At 47.3% G+C, this 12,292-nt stretch overlaps 2 protein-coding genes across 5 annotated transcripts in view; one reads left to right on the top strand and one right to left on the bottom strand.

Moving 5' to 3' along the window:
• Positions 1–1,557: 1,557 nt before the first annotated feature.
• On the bottom strand, positions 1,558–10,204 carry LOC105714894 (casein kinase II subunit beta-like). Of its 2 annotated transcripts, none has more exons than XM_064366192.1 (2): positions 9,922–10,204; positions 1,558–2,382 (listed from the first exon to the last, which is right to left on the bottom strand). In XM_064366192.1, the coding sequence occupies exon 2, from the start codon at positions 2,349–2,351 to the stop codon at positions 1,713–1,715; it is 639 nt and encodes a 212-aa protein (XP_064222262.1). In that variant the 5' UTR covers positions 2,352–2,382; positions 9,922–10,204; the 3' UTR covers positions 1,558–1,712. The 2 variants fall into 2 exon arrangements, with proteins under 2 accessions (XP_064222262.1, XP_064222261.1); XM_064366191.1 differs by having other exon boundaries at positions 9,594–10,204.
• A 498-nt stretch (positions 10,205–10,702) lies between these two features.
• The window catches only part of ZNF592 (zinc finger protein 592), a 54,826-nt gene continuing 53,236 nt past the window's right edge, over positions 10,703–12,292 (top strand). For 2 of the 3 annotated variants that reach the window (XM_021677492.2, XM_021677491.2), the window contains exon 1: positions 10,703–10,747. The gene's annotated coding sequence lies outside the window, so the exon portion shown is untranslated. Of the gene's footprint in view, positions 10,748–11,185; positions 11,267–12,292 lie in introns of those variants that run through there. The other variant, XM_012448993.3, reaches the window with a different exon arrangement.

Below are 12,292 nucleotides of genomic sequence, written 5' to 3' on the forward strand. Positions count from 1 at the left end.
TTACAGGTGTGAGCCACTGTGCCTGGCCCATTTTATAATTTTTAATAAATTTTTAAAATAAAAATATTTTTTCTGGGTACAGTAGCTCACACCTATAATCCCAGCACTTTAAGAGGTCAAAGCAGGAGGACTGCTTGAAGCCAGGAATTTGACACCAACCTGGGCAACATAGAGAGAACTATCTTTACAAAAATAAAATTAAAAATGAATAAATTTAAAGACAAACAAACAAGAATTAGCTGTGTGTGGTGGTGCAAGCCTGTGGTTTCAGCTACTCAGGAGACTGAGGGGGGAGCCAGGCTGAGGCTGCAGTGAGCCATGATTACACCACTGCACTCCAGCCTGGGCGACAGAGCAAGACATTGTCTCTAAATGTACACACACACACACACACACACACACACACATGTATTAAGAACAAGAAAATGATAAACACAAAATTAGGCACTAGGTAGGGGATATGTATAAGTAGTCAATCCAGCCACTCCTGGGCTCAAGCAATCCTCCCGCCTCAACCTCCCAAGAACCACAGGCACCTATCCCTATGCCTAGGTTTTAGGTGTTTTTTTTTTTTTTTGAGACAGGGTCTCTATGTTGCCCAGGCTGATCTAAAACTCCTGGCCTCTAGCAATCCTCCTGCCTCGGTGTACCAAAATGCAGGGATTACAGGCATTAGCTACTGTGCCTGGCCAAAGAGGTTAATTTTGTTCCCTCCTAAATCCCCAGGGCCTAACAGTTCCTGGCGCATTATAGGCACCAAATAATTATTTGTTTAATGCATGTAGTTTAGCTACGAAAAAGAAATACAGGCTAAGAGCCAATAGTGAAAGAATTTTTAATGCTCCATTTCAACTGAATTCAGACATATGTCCTATTAATCTCTTCCCTAGCTCAGACTCCAGCTCAATGTTTAACCAAACAATAAAATGGTCTCATTTCTGCCCCATTTCTGGCCCTCGTCCTCATCAGTTACTCTTTCCTGCCCCTTCTACCTGTCTTACTTGCCCTCTTGCTACCTCAGCTTTTTATTTCTAGAAGCCTTGGTTTCCCAGTTTCCCTGAAGGCCCTTGGCCACATGCTTAGGCAGTTTTCACACCGTCAGATGATCACACATCTGCTAGGTATTCCCGCCTCTGCTCCTGCCGATCCACCCTTTACCCTTTTGCACTCTGCTCTTTACCTCCGGAGGCCAACTTTGAAGGCAGTGTCATCTGGGCTCCGTGCTTGTAGGCTTCCTGCTGGGCTCAGCCAGTGGGAGGTACTGAAGGAGACCTGAGAGAAAGAAGAGAGGGAGGGCTGTTCTTTCCTGCAAGCTCCTATTGGCTACACAAGGACTGGTAACTGTTCCATCTCTTTGCCCCTTCAGGCCAATGGTTGATAATGGCTTTCCAGCAGATGCTAAACCTGGGGTGCTTTACTGTCCCTTTTTGGTTTCCCTCAACCCTGCTTACATCTCTGTACATTGTCCCTTTATTAATTCTCCTGGGATACACTGAGAGGTTCATCTGCTTCCTGCTGATCTTAGCTGATACAAAAGCAAAGATATACAATAGTATCTTTTTTTTTTTTTTTGGCCTTTTCTTCCACTTTATTTCATATTCCCACCACAATAATGACTCCTTTAATTTAAACTAAAAACCATACAGGGTTCCTGAAACGGTGGTAAAAAGGAAAGGAAGTGTCAAAGACTGCAGGACAGGTGGGGTGGGGAATCAGTGAATCGTCTTGACTGGGCTTTTGAAGTTGCTGGCGGCTTGGAGCTGCAGCTGGTAGGCCATCGGATGGATCTTGAAACCGTAGAGCCTGGGCACAAACTGGTTGGCAGGTCGTTTGGGCCGGTACTCGGGATGCACCATGAAGCGCATGTGAGGGAAACCAGTGCCGAAATAGGCGCCATCCGTGTGATGGTGCCGCGATGACTTGGTTGCGTACACATCCATGCACTTGGGGCAGGAGAGCTTCACCATGGCTTCACCTGGGAAGTCTGAAAGGCCAATGGGAAGCATTGGCTGGTTCTCACAGTACACACGGGGACAATAGCCAAAGTCTCCCTGCTGGTACTTTTCCAACATCTGGGTGATGCCATGGTTGGTAAGGATGTAGCAGGCATGGATCAATCCATAAAGCATCTCGGCTGCCCGCTCAATCTGGTTGGGGTTGTCTTCCAGTTCTTCATCAGGCTCCAGGTACAAGATCATATCTAGAGCTTGTTGATAGTGAGGGACCTGCTCATTAAGTCCAGTAAGATTAAATTTGTCCTGGATGTAGTCTTCATCCACTTCACAGAAGAATTCATTGCCATGGAGCCCACAGAACCAGGAAATCCAGGACACCTCCTCTGAGCTGCTCATCTTCACGTCAGTGGCTGGACGGGGACCAGGACTGGGGTGGGGTAGAGAAGTTGCTAGTTACAAAGAATGGCGGTGACCGCTACCTACAATAGTATATTTTTTAAGAAAATTGAGATGATTCACAAAATTCACCCCTTTAAAGCATACAATTTAGTGGTTCTTGGCATGCGCCAGCAAATTGTATCTTTTTTCATTTCATATGTAATCAAATGTTTCCCTTGTGTCACTAAGTTATACAAAATTTCACATCACCAGTCACTTAACCATTCATAATGTTTCTAAATTTTCACTATCATTCAATAAGTACTATGGTAAATATTGTTGTGCATGTGGCCGTTCTATCTTTCTCTCTCTTTTTTTTTTTTTGAGATAGAGTCTTGATCTGTTGCCTAAACTGGAGTGCAGTGGCATGATCTTAGCTCACTGCAACCTCTGCCTCACAGGATCAAGTGATTCTCCTGCCTCAGTCTCCCAAGTAGCTGGGATTACAGGCGTGTGCCACCATGCCCGGCCAATTGTTGTAATTTTTTAAGTAGAAACAGGGTTTCACCGTGTTGGCCAACCTGGTTTTGAATGCCTGACCTCAGGTGATCCACCCACTTCAGCCTCTCAAAGTGCTGGGATTACAGATGTGAGCCACCATGCCTTGGCCTCAAATTGCTTTTTTAAAGGATTATAACAACTTACACTGCCATGGTTTTCCCTGAATGTACCAACTGCGTTATCTCATTAGCATTGAAAGTACGTAAGGTATATACACTTTCCTAATGTAGTAAGTAGTCTTAACATTTGAACTTCTTTGATAGCCATACCAGTTCTAAGCTATTTAAAGCTGTTTTAGCTAAATGGGACTGAAGTGTCAGTGATTCTGAGTACGGGCTGCAGAGAAGGTTAGAAGGATTTGCTGTCCGACCATCTTCCTTCATCCAGACTTTTCACCTTGTTTATGTATCAGTTTCCTCCTCTTCACTGAGCTAGGCTTCTTCAGGGCCTAGCATAGTGTCTGGCACTGTCCAGAGTATCAATAAACATTTATGAAATGGATAAATGATGGAAGAAGAAAGTTATGAAATATGCACAGATTTGGTCATCCTAGTGTATGAGCATTACTTGCTCTCCTTTGGTTTTTTTTCTTTTCTTTTTTTTGAGACGGAATCTTGCTCTGTGGCCCAGGCTGGAGTGCAGTGGTGGGATCTCCGCTCACCGAAACCTCTGCCTCCCGGTTCAAGCGATTCTCCTGCCTTAGCCTCCTGAGTAGCTGGGACTACAGGTGCAAGCCACCACATCCGGCTAAATTTTGTATTTTTAGTAAAGATGGGGTTTCGCCATGTTGGTCAGGCTGGTCTCCAAGTCCTGACCTCGTGATCCTCTCCCAAAGTGCTGGGATTACAGGCATAAGCTATCGACCTGGGCTTCTTCCTTTTTTTTTTTTTTGAGATGGAGTCTATCTCTGTTGCCAGGCTGGAGTTCAGTGGTGCAATTTCTGCTCACTGCAAACTCCACCTCGCTAGTTCAAGCGATTCTCCTGCCTCAGCCTTCCAAGTAGCTGGAACTACAGATGCACACCACTACACCCAGCTAATTTTTAAGGTTTCACTATGTTGGCCAGGATGGTCTTGATCTCTTGACCTCCTGCCTCGGCCTCCCAAAGTGCTGGGATTACAGGCATGAGCCACCGTGCCTGGCCTAACTGTTCTTCTAATGGACTCTCCGGAATCAACACTTTCCATTCCCTTCTAACGAATATATTGCTAATGTCCAAGAACAGATAAATGCTTTGGACTAGTGACTTACTTTCTGGAATAGCTACATACTCTTTTCTGCCAGTTGAGCCACATGCCTAATAGAGTCTGTTGTGTTTGGTCCTAAACCTGTTTATGGCAGCTATATGAAAGAGTTTAATTGTTATTCATCAGTTTGTTAAATTTATTAAGTTCATCAGTTTATTAAAATTACATAAACAGATAAAACATAAGCACGAAAAGAAGGAGCTGTCTCTATGATATGCCAGTTGTATGTTTGGAAAATATTAGCTAAAGACCAGTTGAAATTACTACTAAACCAGATGTGAGCAAGAGAACTACAAAAGTTTTTTTTTTTTAAAGAAGAGTCCTCTACTTATATTGCTTTGTAAGAAGTTTTAAGTACATAGTCAACTTGGAAGCCAGGTGTGGTAGGTCACACCTATAATCCCAGCACTTTGGGAGGGGGTGAGTGCATAGCTTGGAGGCCAAGAGTCTGAGAGCAGCCTAGGCAACATAGGGAGACCCTGTCTCTACAAATATATGTAGTTTTTGTAATTAGCCAGGTGTGGTGGTGCCTGTCTGCCGTCCCAGCTACTCGGGAGGCTGAGGTGGGAGGATCACTTGCACCCAGGGGGTTGAGGCTGCAGTGAGTCATTATCACACCACTGTACTCTAGCACTCTAGCCTAGGTGACTGTCTTTAAAAAATGAGAACAACAACAAATAAACAAAAAAGGAAAGCATTAATGCACTGTGGATATGATTTATGTAAGAAAGACAGCTCAAGAACAATAATCAAAAAAGGTTTGGTCCTAGGTCTAAAGATTGGGAAGGCAAGTGGGTGTTCTTTATAATTTTGAAATTAAAATGAAACGTTAGGGTGTATATTTACCTTTTGTTGTTATTCACTACTTAAATATACTTTTCCAATTAAAAGAGGAACTATTGGGCCAGGTCTAATTTGTTTGGGCATCAGGGGTTGGGGAGGGGATGTAAATCCTTATCCCTAAATCCTTTTGTTTCCATAGAAGGACAGGTAGGAGTGAATTTGTTCTGATTCTTCCAGGAGAGATTTACCTAATTGTTGAATTCAGATCTGCCTGACCTAAGAGAGAGTGCAAACTTCTCTAATTAAACATGGTTAATATTGTTTGTTGAGCCTCTGCAAAGGGGAGAATGGAGGTTTGGGGGAAATATATATATATATATATATATATATATATATGTGTATATACACACACACACACATATATATTTCCTTTTTATGGAGAACAGGGTCTTGCTATGTTGCTCAGGCTGGTCTTGAATTTCTGGCTCAAGCAGTCCTCCCACCTCTGCCTCCCTAGGTGCTAGAATTACAGGTGTGAACAATCATGCCTGGCTGGAAATAATTTTAATTCAGGGAAAAATATATTAAAAAGCTTATTGGCCACCATCCAAGCCACATTCTTCAGTTCAGCTTTATTGGTAATAAAGTTGATATTTTCATCTTTCCATTGCTTCCAAACTTATAAGGAAGAAATTATACTTATTGCCCTTAAAATACTCCAACAGTGTTAGATAAGATGGCTTCAATGTATTATCACAATTAAGATAACAGTTACAATCGAGACATATTACTTTGCCTTTTTAGTCCAGGATTCTGTTTATTCAAATAAAAAATTGTCTCTGGTCTGTCTTGTTTGAAGTTCAGTCTGTATTTGAGCTGGACAAAGAAGACAATATTTATAGCCCCTGAGAAATATTGATATTAGGAAATAGATACTGAGAAGGAAAGAGAAACCCAAACATGGCTCCTGCCAATCCTTACATCCCACCCCTCCCCAGCATCTTGGGAGAGTCTTGTCTGTCCTGTTGATTTCTGGGACATGTAAACATGGCAAGCTTAAGGGTGCAGGCTATTTGGCTATAGTTGAGCCTCTTTTCAATGTCCTTTGTGACCCAGCAGTGGGTTATGGAATCAATACAGTAGGTTCTGATCAGCATTTAAAAAGAGTAAGATTAATCAGTTGAAAATATCAGAATGCATTTTGCAAAATAAGGGTAGTATCTCATGAAACTTTTGTCTTACAGGTGTGTGTGTGGGTAGGCATGCTTCTGAGTTGAGATGTAAAATGTATTTCTTACAGAGGATCACAGTCAAAAAAGTTTTCAAAGCACTGGTTTAAGGTGCACATTTCTTTTTCCTTTCATTTTTGCTCTTTGCTAATTTGTTCTCTCTCTGAAACTGCTGAATGGTGAACAGAAACTGTAGTAATTAATAGCCAGAGAAGCAAGGCCCAATTTTCAGTCTGTAAACAGCTAGAATGCAAAGACTGTTGCACCTAACTCATTGCTCTGGGTCAATCAAATGTCCAAATATTAGGACTGAAGGGTTTAGACCTAAAACCTCATTGAGTAAGAGTTTACAGGACAATTTATCTCCAAATTTATTACCTGCACTGTTCAAGCCTCAGTGGTTCTTCCTGACATGCAAAGGACAAGGGTTCAGCTTGACAGTCAGGACCATTTTTGATACAGCCCTACCTTACCTTTCCACACTGATTCCTCTACTTTTCTTCTACACCAATCCTGTACTCCGGCACCTGTAATCCCAGCTACTTGGGAGGCTGAGGCAGGAGAATCACTTGAACCCGGGAGGAGGAGGAGGTTGCAGGATTGGTGTAGTACAGGATTGGTGTAGAAGAAAAGTAGGGGAATCAGTGTGGAAAGGTAAGGTAGGACTGTATCAAAATTACCAAATAGTACAACCGAGAACCCAGAGTGAGAAATAGGTGGAGTATTCCTCTCTGAATTCCTTCTACCTGGGACAGTCTCCTCACCCAGCCCATCTCTACTTGCTAAAGTCCCATCTACACTTCAAAGATTCATTTCCAAATTCCTTTTCTGAGTCCTAATATCATTTCCTTTTTTTCTGAGACAGAGTCTCACTCTGTTGCCCAGGCTGGAGCACAGTGTTGCCATCTCAGCTCACTGCAACCTCCACATCATGGGTTCAACCAATTCTCATGCTTCAGCCACCCAAGTAACTGGGACTACAGGCTCATCACCACACCCAGCTAACTTTTTGTACCTTTAGTAGAGATGGGGTTTCACCACGTTGACCAGGCTGGTCTCGAACTCCTGACCTCAGGTAATTCGCCAGCCTCGGCCTCCCAAGCAGCTGGAATTACAGGCATGAGCCACCATGCCCAGCCCTAATAACTTTTTTTTTGAACCCCGTAAATATCTTTTTAAAAATACCTTTCTTAAAAACACTTTAAAAAGCTAGGCTGGGCATGATAGCTTATGCCTCTAATCCCAGCACTTCCAGAGGCCAAGGCAGCTGGATCACTTGGGGTCAGAAGTTCGAGACCAGCCCGGCCAACAGGGTGAAACCCTATCTCTATGAAAAATATAAAAATTAGCTGGGCATGGTGGCATGTGCCTGTAATTCTAGCTACTTAGGAGGCGGAGGCAGGAGAATTGCTTGACCCAGGGAGGCAGAGGTTGCAGTGAGCTGAGACTGTGCCACTGCACTCCAACCTGGGTGACAGATTGCGACTCCATCTCAAAAACAAACAAAACTTTAAAAAGCTACTTAAAGATACAATTTTCCTGCTCCAAGAGAGATATAAATGCACTATAAAAATAAGAAAATACACGTCACAGAAGAAAAGTCTCATTTTAAAGTCTATGCATTATACATATTTATGTATATTTATATATTACCATCTGCTATATCACCTTATAATGTGCTTTTAATTATAAAGATTTCCCACATCATTACATCTTTTTCTTTTCCATGACTTTTAATGACCACAAACTCTAGTTTATTTAACAATCATATAACAATATAATATAATAATATAATTTTGGGCATTTTTCTTGCTTATAGGGAGGTAGGTGCAATATTCTGAGGTAATACGAATGGAATATGGTGACAAAGCTTCCAAAGAGCACAATATTTTTTGAAAACAAGAAATTAGGGCCTGAGATAATTAGGAGATATGTAAGTTCCCAATGAAACTCTGGAGATACTGGCAGGTATGCCAGGTTGCTTAAGTGGTAATGGGTTTGGAGTCAACTGTACTTAAATTTTAAAGGACAGTAACCCCAGCTGGCCTAAGGATGACTGTAGAGGGTAATTCAGGCAGCTGATCCATGGAAGCATGCATGCCTCCCTACCTCAAAATACTTTTATCTCTGTGCACTCTTTAAATCTTGTAGGAAAAGGTGCATTTCTCCGACTTTTTCCCCTTCCTTTCTTCCCTGCTTCCCATCTCCTTTTTGTTTTCTGGTATCTTGCACCATCAATTATCCTACATCTTAATCTGCCATTCTCTCCTCTCAGCTCCTTTATTTGAGGTCTGCCCCTCAAGTTAGGAAAAAGAAAAAAAATATGATAGATATATTTGCTGGGGAAAAAAAAAAAAGAAAAAAAAGAAAGTTTAAAAAAAAAAAAAAAAGGAAAAAGAAAAAAAAATTCACAGGCCAGCCATGGTGGCTCATGCCTGTAATCCCAAGGCTGGTGCATTACCTAACTTCAGGAATTCGAGACCAGCCTGACGAATATGGAGAAACCCCATCTCTACTGAAAATACAAAACTATCTGGGCATGGTGGAGCATGCCTGTAATTCCAGCTACTCTGGAGACTGAGGCAGGAGAATCACTTGAACCTGGGAGGCGCAGATTGCAGTGAGCCGAGATTGTGCCACTGCCCTCCAATCCCGGTAACAAGAGCGAAACTCCATCTCAAAAAAATAAAAATAAAAATAAAAAATAAATAAAAAATTAGTCAGTTTGGTGGCCAGCGCCTGTAATCCCAGCTACTCGGGAGGCTGAGGCAGGAGAATCGCTTGAACCCGGAAGGAGGAGGAGGTTGCAGTGAGCCGAGATCATGCCAGCACTCCAGCCTGGGCAACAAAGTGAGACTGTCTCAAAATCAACTTTTCGGCAGGACATGGTGGCTCACGCCTGAAATCCTGGCACTTTGGGACGGTTAAGCGGACAGATCACTTGAGGTTAGGAGTTCGAGATCAGCCTGGCCAGCATGGTGAAATCCCGTCTCTACTAAAAATACAAAAAATAGCTGGGCATGGTGATTCCAACTACTTGGGAAGCTGAGACCGGAGAATCGCTTGAACCCTGGAGGCAGAGGTTGCAGTAAGCCAAGACCACGCCATTGCACTCCAGCCTGGGCTACAAGAGCGAAACTCCGTCTCAAGAAAACAAAACAAAACCAAACCTCTTTACTAAAAAAAAAAAAAAAAAAAATCAACTTTTCCCTTTACTGTTTTGCATAGAGGGAGGGTCTCGCTATGTTGCCCGGGCTGAACTCAAACTCCTGGGATTAAGGGATGCTTTTATTTCAGTTTCTACAATAGGACCCAGCTTTTCCTTTACTCTTGGTACTGTCGTGAGCTCCAGGCCTACTTTTCTCTCCTTCCCGCTGCCAAGCTTTCGGAATAATCACTCTTTATTGACTTTATTGCTTTATCGCTAACGCACTCCTTACCCAAGCTTTCAACTCAGTTCCCTGCCTGGTGCACAGCAGGCCCCGTCTGCATGTTAGTTCCAGCCCTCTTGCAAATTGGCATATCTTTCCTGGAGAAGGAATCTCTCCACGGTTAGCAGTGTGTGTTCACTGCCAGTCACCAGGGCCTCATCTCCGAGTTCCCACACCCTGACCTTGCTGCCGCCTTAATGCTGCGAATCCAGTTTCCAGGTACGCCAGGTTCTTGGAAGGTCCTGCCGGTCACCCTCCTGGCCTTCTGCCAATCTCTGAGTTCTCACCCTGCACAGTCATCGCTTCCCCAGGAACCCTGAGAGATCTCCCAGTCTACCTCTTGCGGCACCCGTCGTTAGTCCTCCAACTCTGTTTGCGCGCGTCCCTGGGTTACCCCAGAGGCAACATGTCAGCGTGCCCCGCACCTCCAAGCCTGCGCGAACGTCCTTGTAGCCAGCAATGATCAAACATTAGGGCGCACCTGAGCGCCAGGCCCACGCCACCCCTGCTTCCTTTCACTTAACAGCCTCGACTAGGCCCCACTACGCGCCAGGTTTCAGGGAAGAGGACGCAGTCCCGGGTCCCGGGCGCTCTTCGCCGCGCGAGACAGCTGCGTAGGCAGATCCTGTCCCTCTAGTGGGCGGCCTCGGCCCCTGCCCTGAGGCGCGTCAGAGGACAGAGGCCCAGGTCGTAGGGAGCGGCTGTCTGCCCGACCGCGCAGGGTGCTGGCGGGGGTGGCGGGGACTGGAGCGCGGAGGAGGCCGGCCGGGGTCTGGGGTCCAGCCCTGCGCCGCGCCGTCCCCGCCCCGTCCCGCCCCGCCCTACCCGCCCTACCCGCCCTACCCGCCGCCGCCGCCGTCGCTGGGCCTGCGCCGCGCAGCCCGCCTCGGGCGGGAGGCGGGAGGCCGGGCCCAGGCCGGGGCAGCCCCTCAACCGCACCGCCCTGGGCCGGTGCCCAGGTCCAAGTCGCCTTCCGCCTGCCCCCCCACTCCCCCCCGGCAGCCCCAGCCAGGTCCCGCCGCCAGGCCGGCTCCCGCCCCCGCTCCGCCCCCGGAGCCGCAGCCCCGCCCGCCACCGCCGTCGCCATGTTGTGGCTCCCGCAGCCGGCGCCGGGGACGCGCGCGGCCGAGACCCGGGCCTGCAGTCGCCGCCGCCGCCGCCAGGTAAGCGCCCCCCGCGGGCCGGGCCGGGCGGGGCGTGCGGGTCGGGACAGCCCCACCCTGGCCCGGGAGGAGCGGAGCCGGGACCGAGCCCGAGCCGCGGCCCGGCCCTGCAGCCTGGCGGACCCTGCCCGCCGCCAGAGGCGGCAGCCACTTCCCCCGACCGCCGCCTGGCGGGCCCGGGCCGCCACCCCAGCCCGCCCCCGGCCGTCGCGCGCCGGCCCCTTCCGCCGCTGCGACCGCCGCTCCTCCGCAGGCCGGGCACGCTGCTGTCCTCTCCGCGCTGGGCGGGACGTGCGGCCGTCCTCGGCGACGGCCCGCGGCCCACCGCCCGGGCATGGATAACGGTGCCACTTTCTCCCACTGGGACGGCCTGTCAGCCCGACTGTCCCCGCCGGCCGAAGAGCTGTCGCCGTCACGGCGCAGACACTTCGGGGAACGACACTCTTTGGCGCCGCTCAGTCCTCCCCTCCCCTGCGCCCAAGTTGTGACCCTGGGGAAGGTTTCTCCCGGAGCAGAGAGGTATTTCTGCTCTAGAGTTGGGGTCCTCAGGGGTGACAAGGCCTGTTGATCAGGGTGAAAATTGTCTCTCTGCAGGGGTTCTTCCTGCCAACGAGGGGGTTGGCGGGAGGCTCAGTGTGACCTGAGGGAGGACAGGATAGCGTCTGCTGGACAGATGGCCTCCTGGTCTTGGATCAGCGTTCGTGAGGGGGAGGGGTCCGTATGACCTTAGGTATGCCTGATCCTGAGAACCGCAGGATTATTGAAGCTGTTTAGGGATTTTAAACCATTTTTTGAGTAGGCCAAAGGTGGCATTGAAAGGTGGCATTAAAGGTCCTGGATTGGAATAAGCCCACCCAGGGAAGCATGTTTGGCATCCAGGACTAGTCTAGAATAGGACTGGCAGTAGAATAGTGGGACTTGGAGGGTAAGATGGTATTTGGCTTATGGTTTGCCCACTTGAGTTCAGCCCTGTGTTTATGGAGGGCCTGTGGGGTGCTTCTGTCCCGGGTGCAGTGTGGTGCACGGTATGGCAGAGTGTGGAGGATGTGGACACGCAGATTCCTGGCCTAGTGGATGCTTGGTGGGATTTCAGTGGCTTGTTTCCTCAACCTCACTGTTATATTACACAGTGAAAGAGGCAGAAGTGTGGTGCTAGTGCATCCATTTTGATCATTTTCCAATTTTTCAACTAGTTGTGGCTTGTGACTTTGATTCATTAATTAAATTTTTACTGAGCACTTACTATGTGCCGGATACTGAGCGAGGTGTTGGGAGTATAGTGGTAAGCCAGAAAGACACCATGTTAGTTCTTAGCCTGTTGGGAAAGTCTAATAATAGTCTTGGCCGGGCGCGGTGGCCCGCACCTGTAATCCCAGAACTTTGGGAGGCCAAGGCGGGTTAATCACCTGAGGTCAGGAGTTCGAGACCAGACTGACCAACCCGGTCTCTACTAAAAAAAATACAAAATTAGCTGGGCGTGGTGGCGCATGCCTGTAATCCCAGCTACTTGAGAGACTGAGACACGAGAATCGCTTAAACCCGGGA

This window comes from Aotus nancymaae, unplaced genomic scaffold (assembly GCF_030222135.1).
Source record: "Aotus nancymaae isolate 86718 unplaced genomic scaffold, 86718_ANA_hifiasm-v0.15.2.pri h1tg000064l_0, whole genome shotgun sequence".
Lineage (NCBI taxonomy): Eukaryota > Metazoa > Chordata > Mammalia > Primates > Aotidae > Aotus > Aotus nancymaae.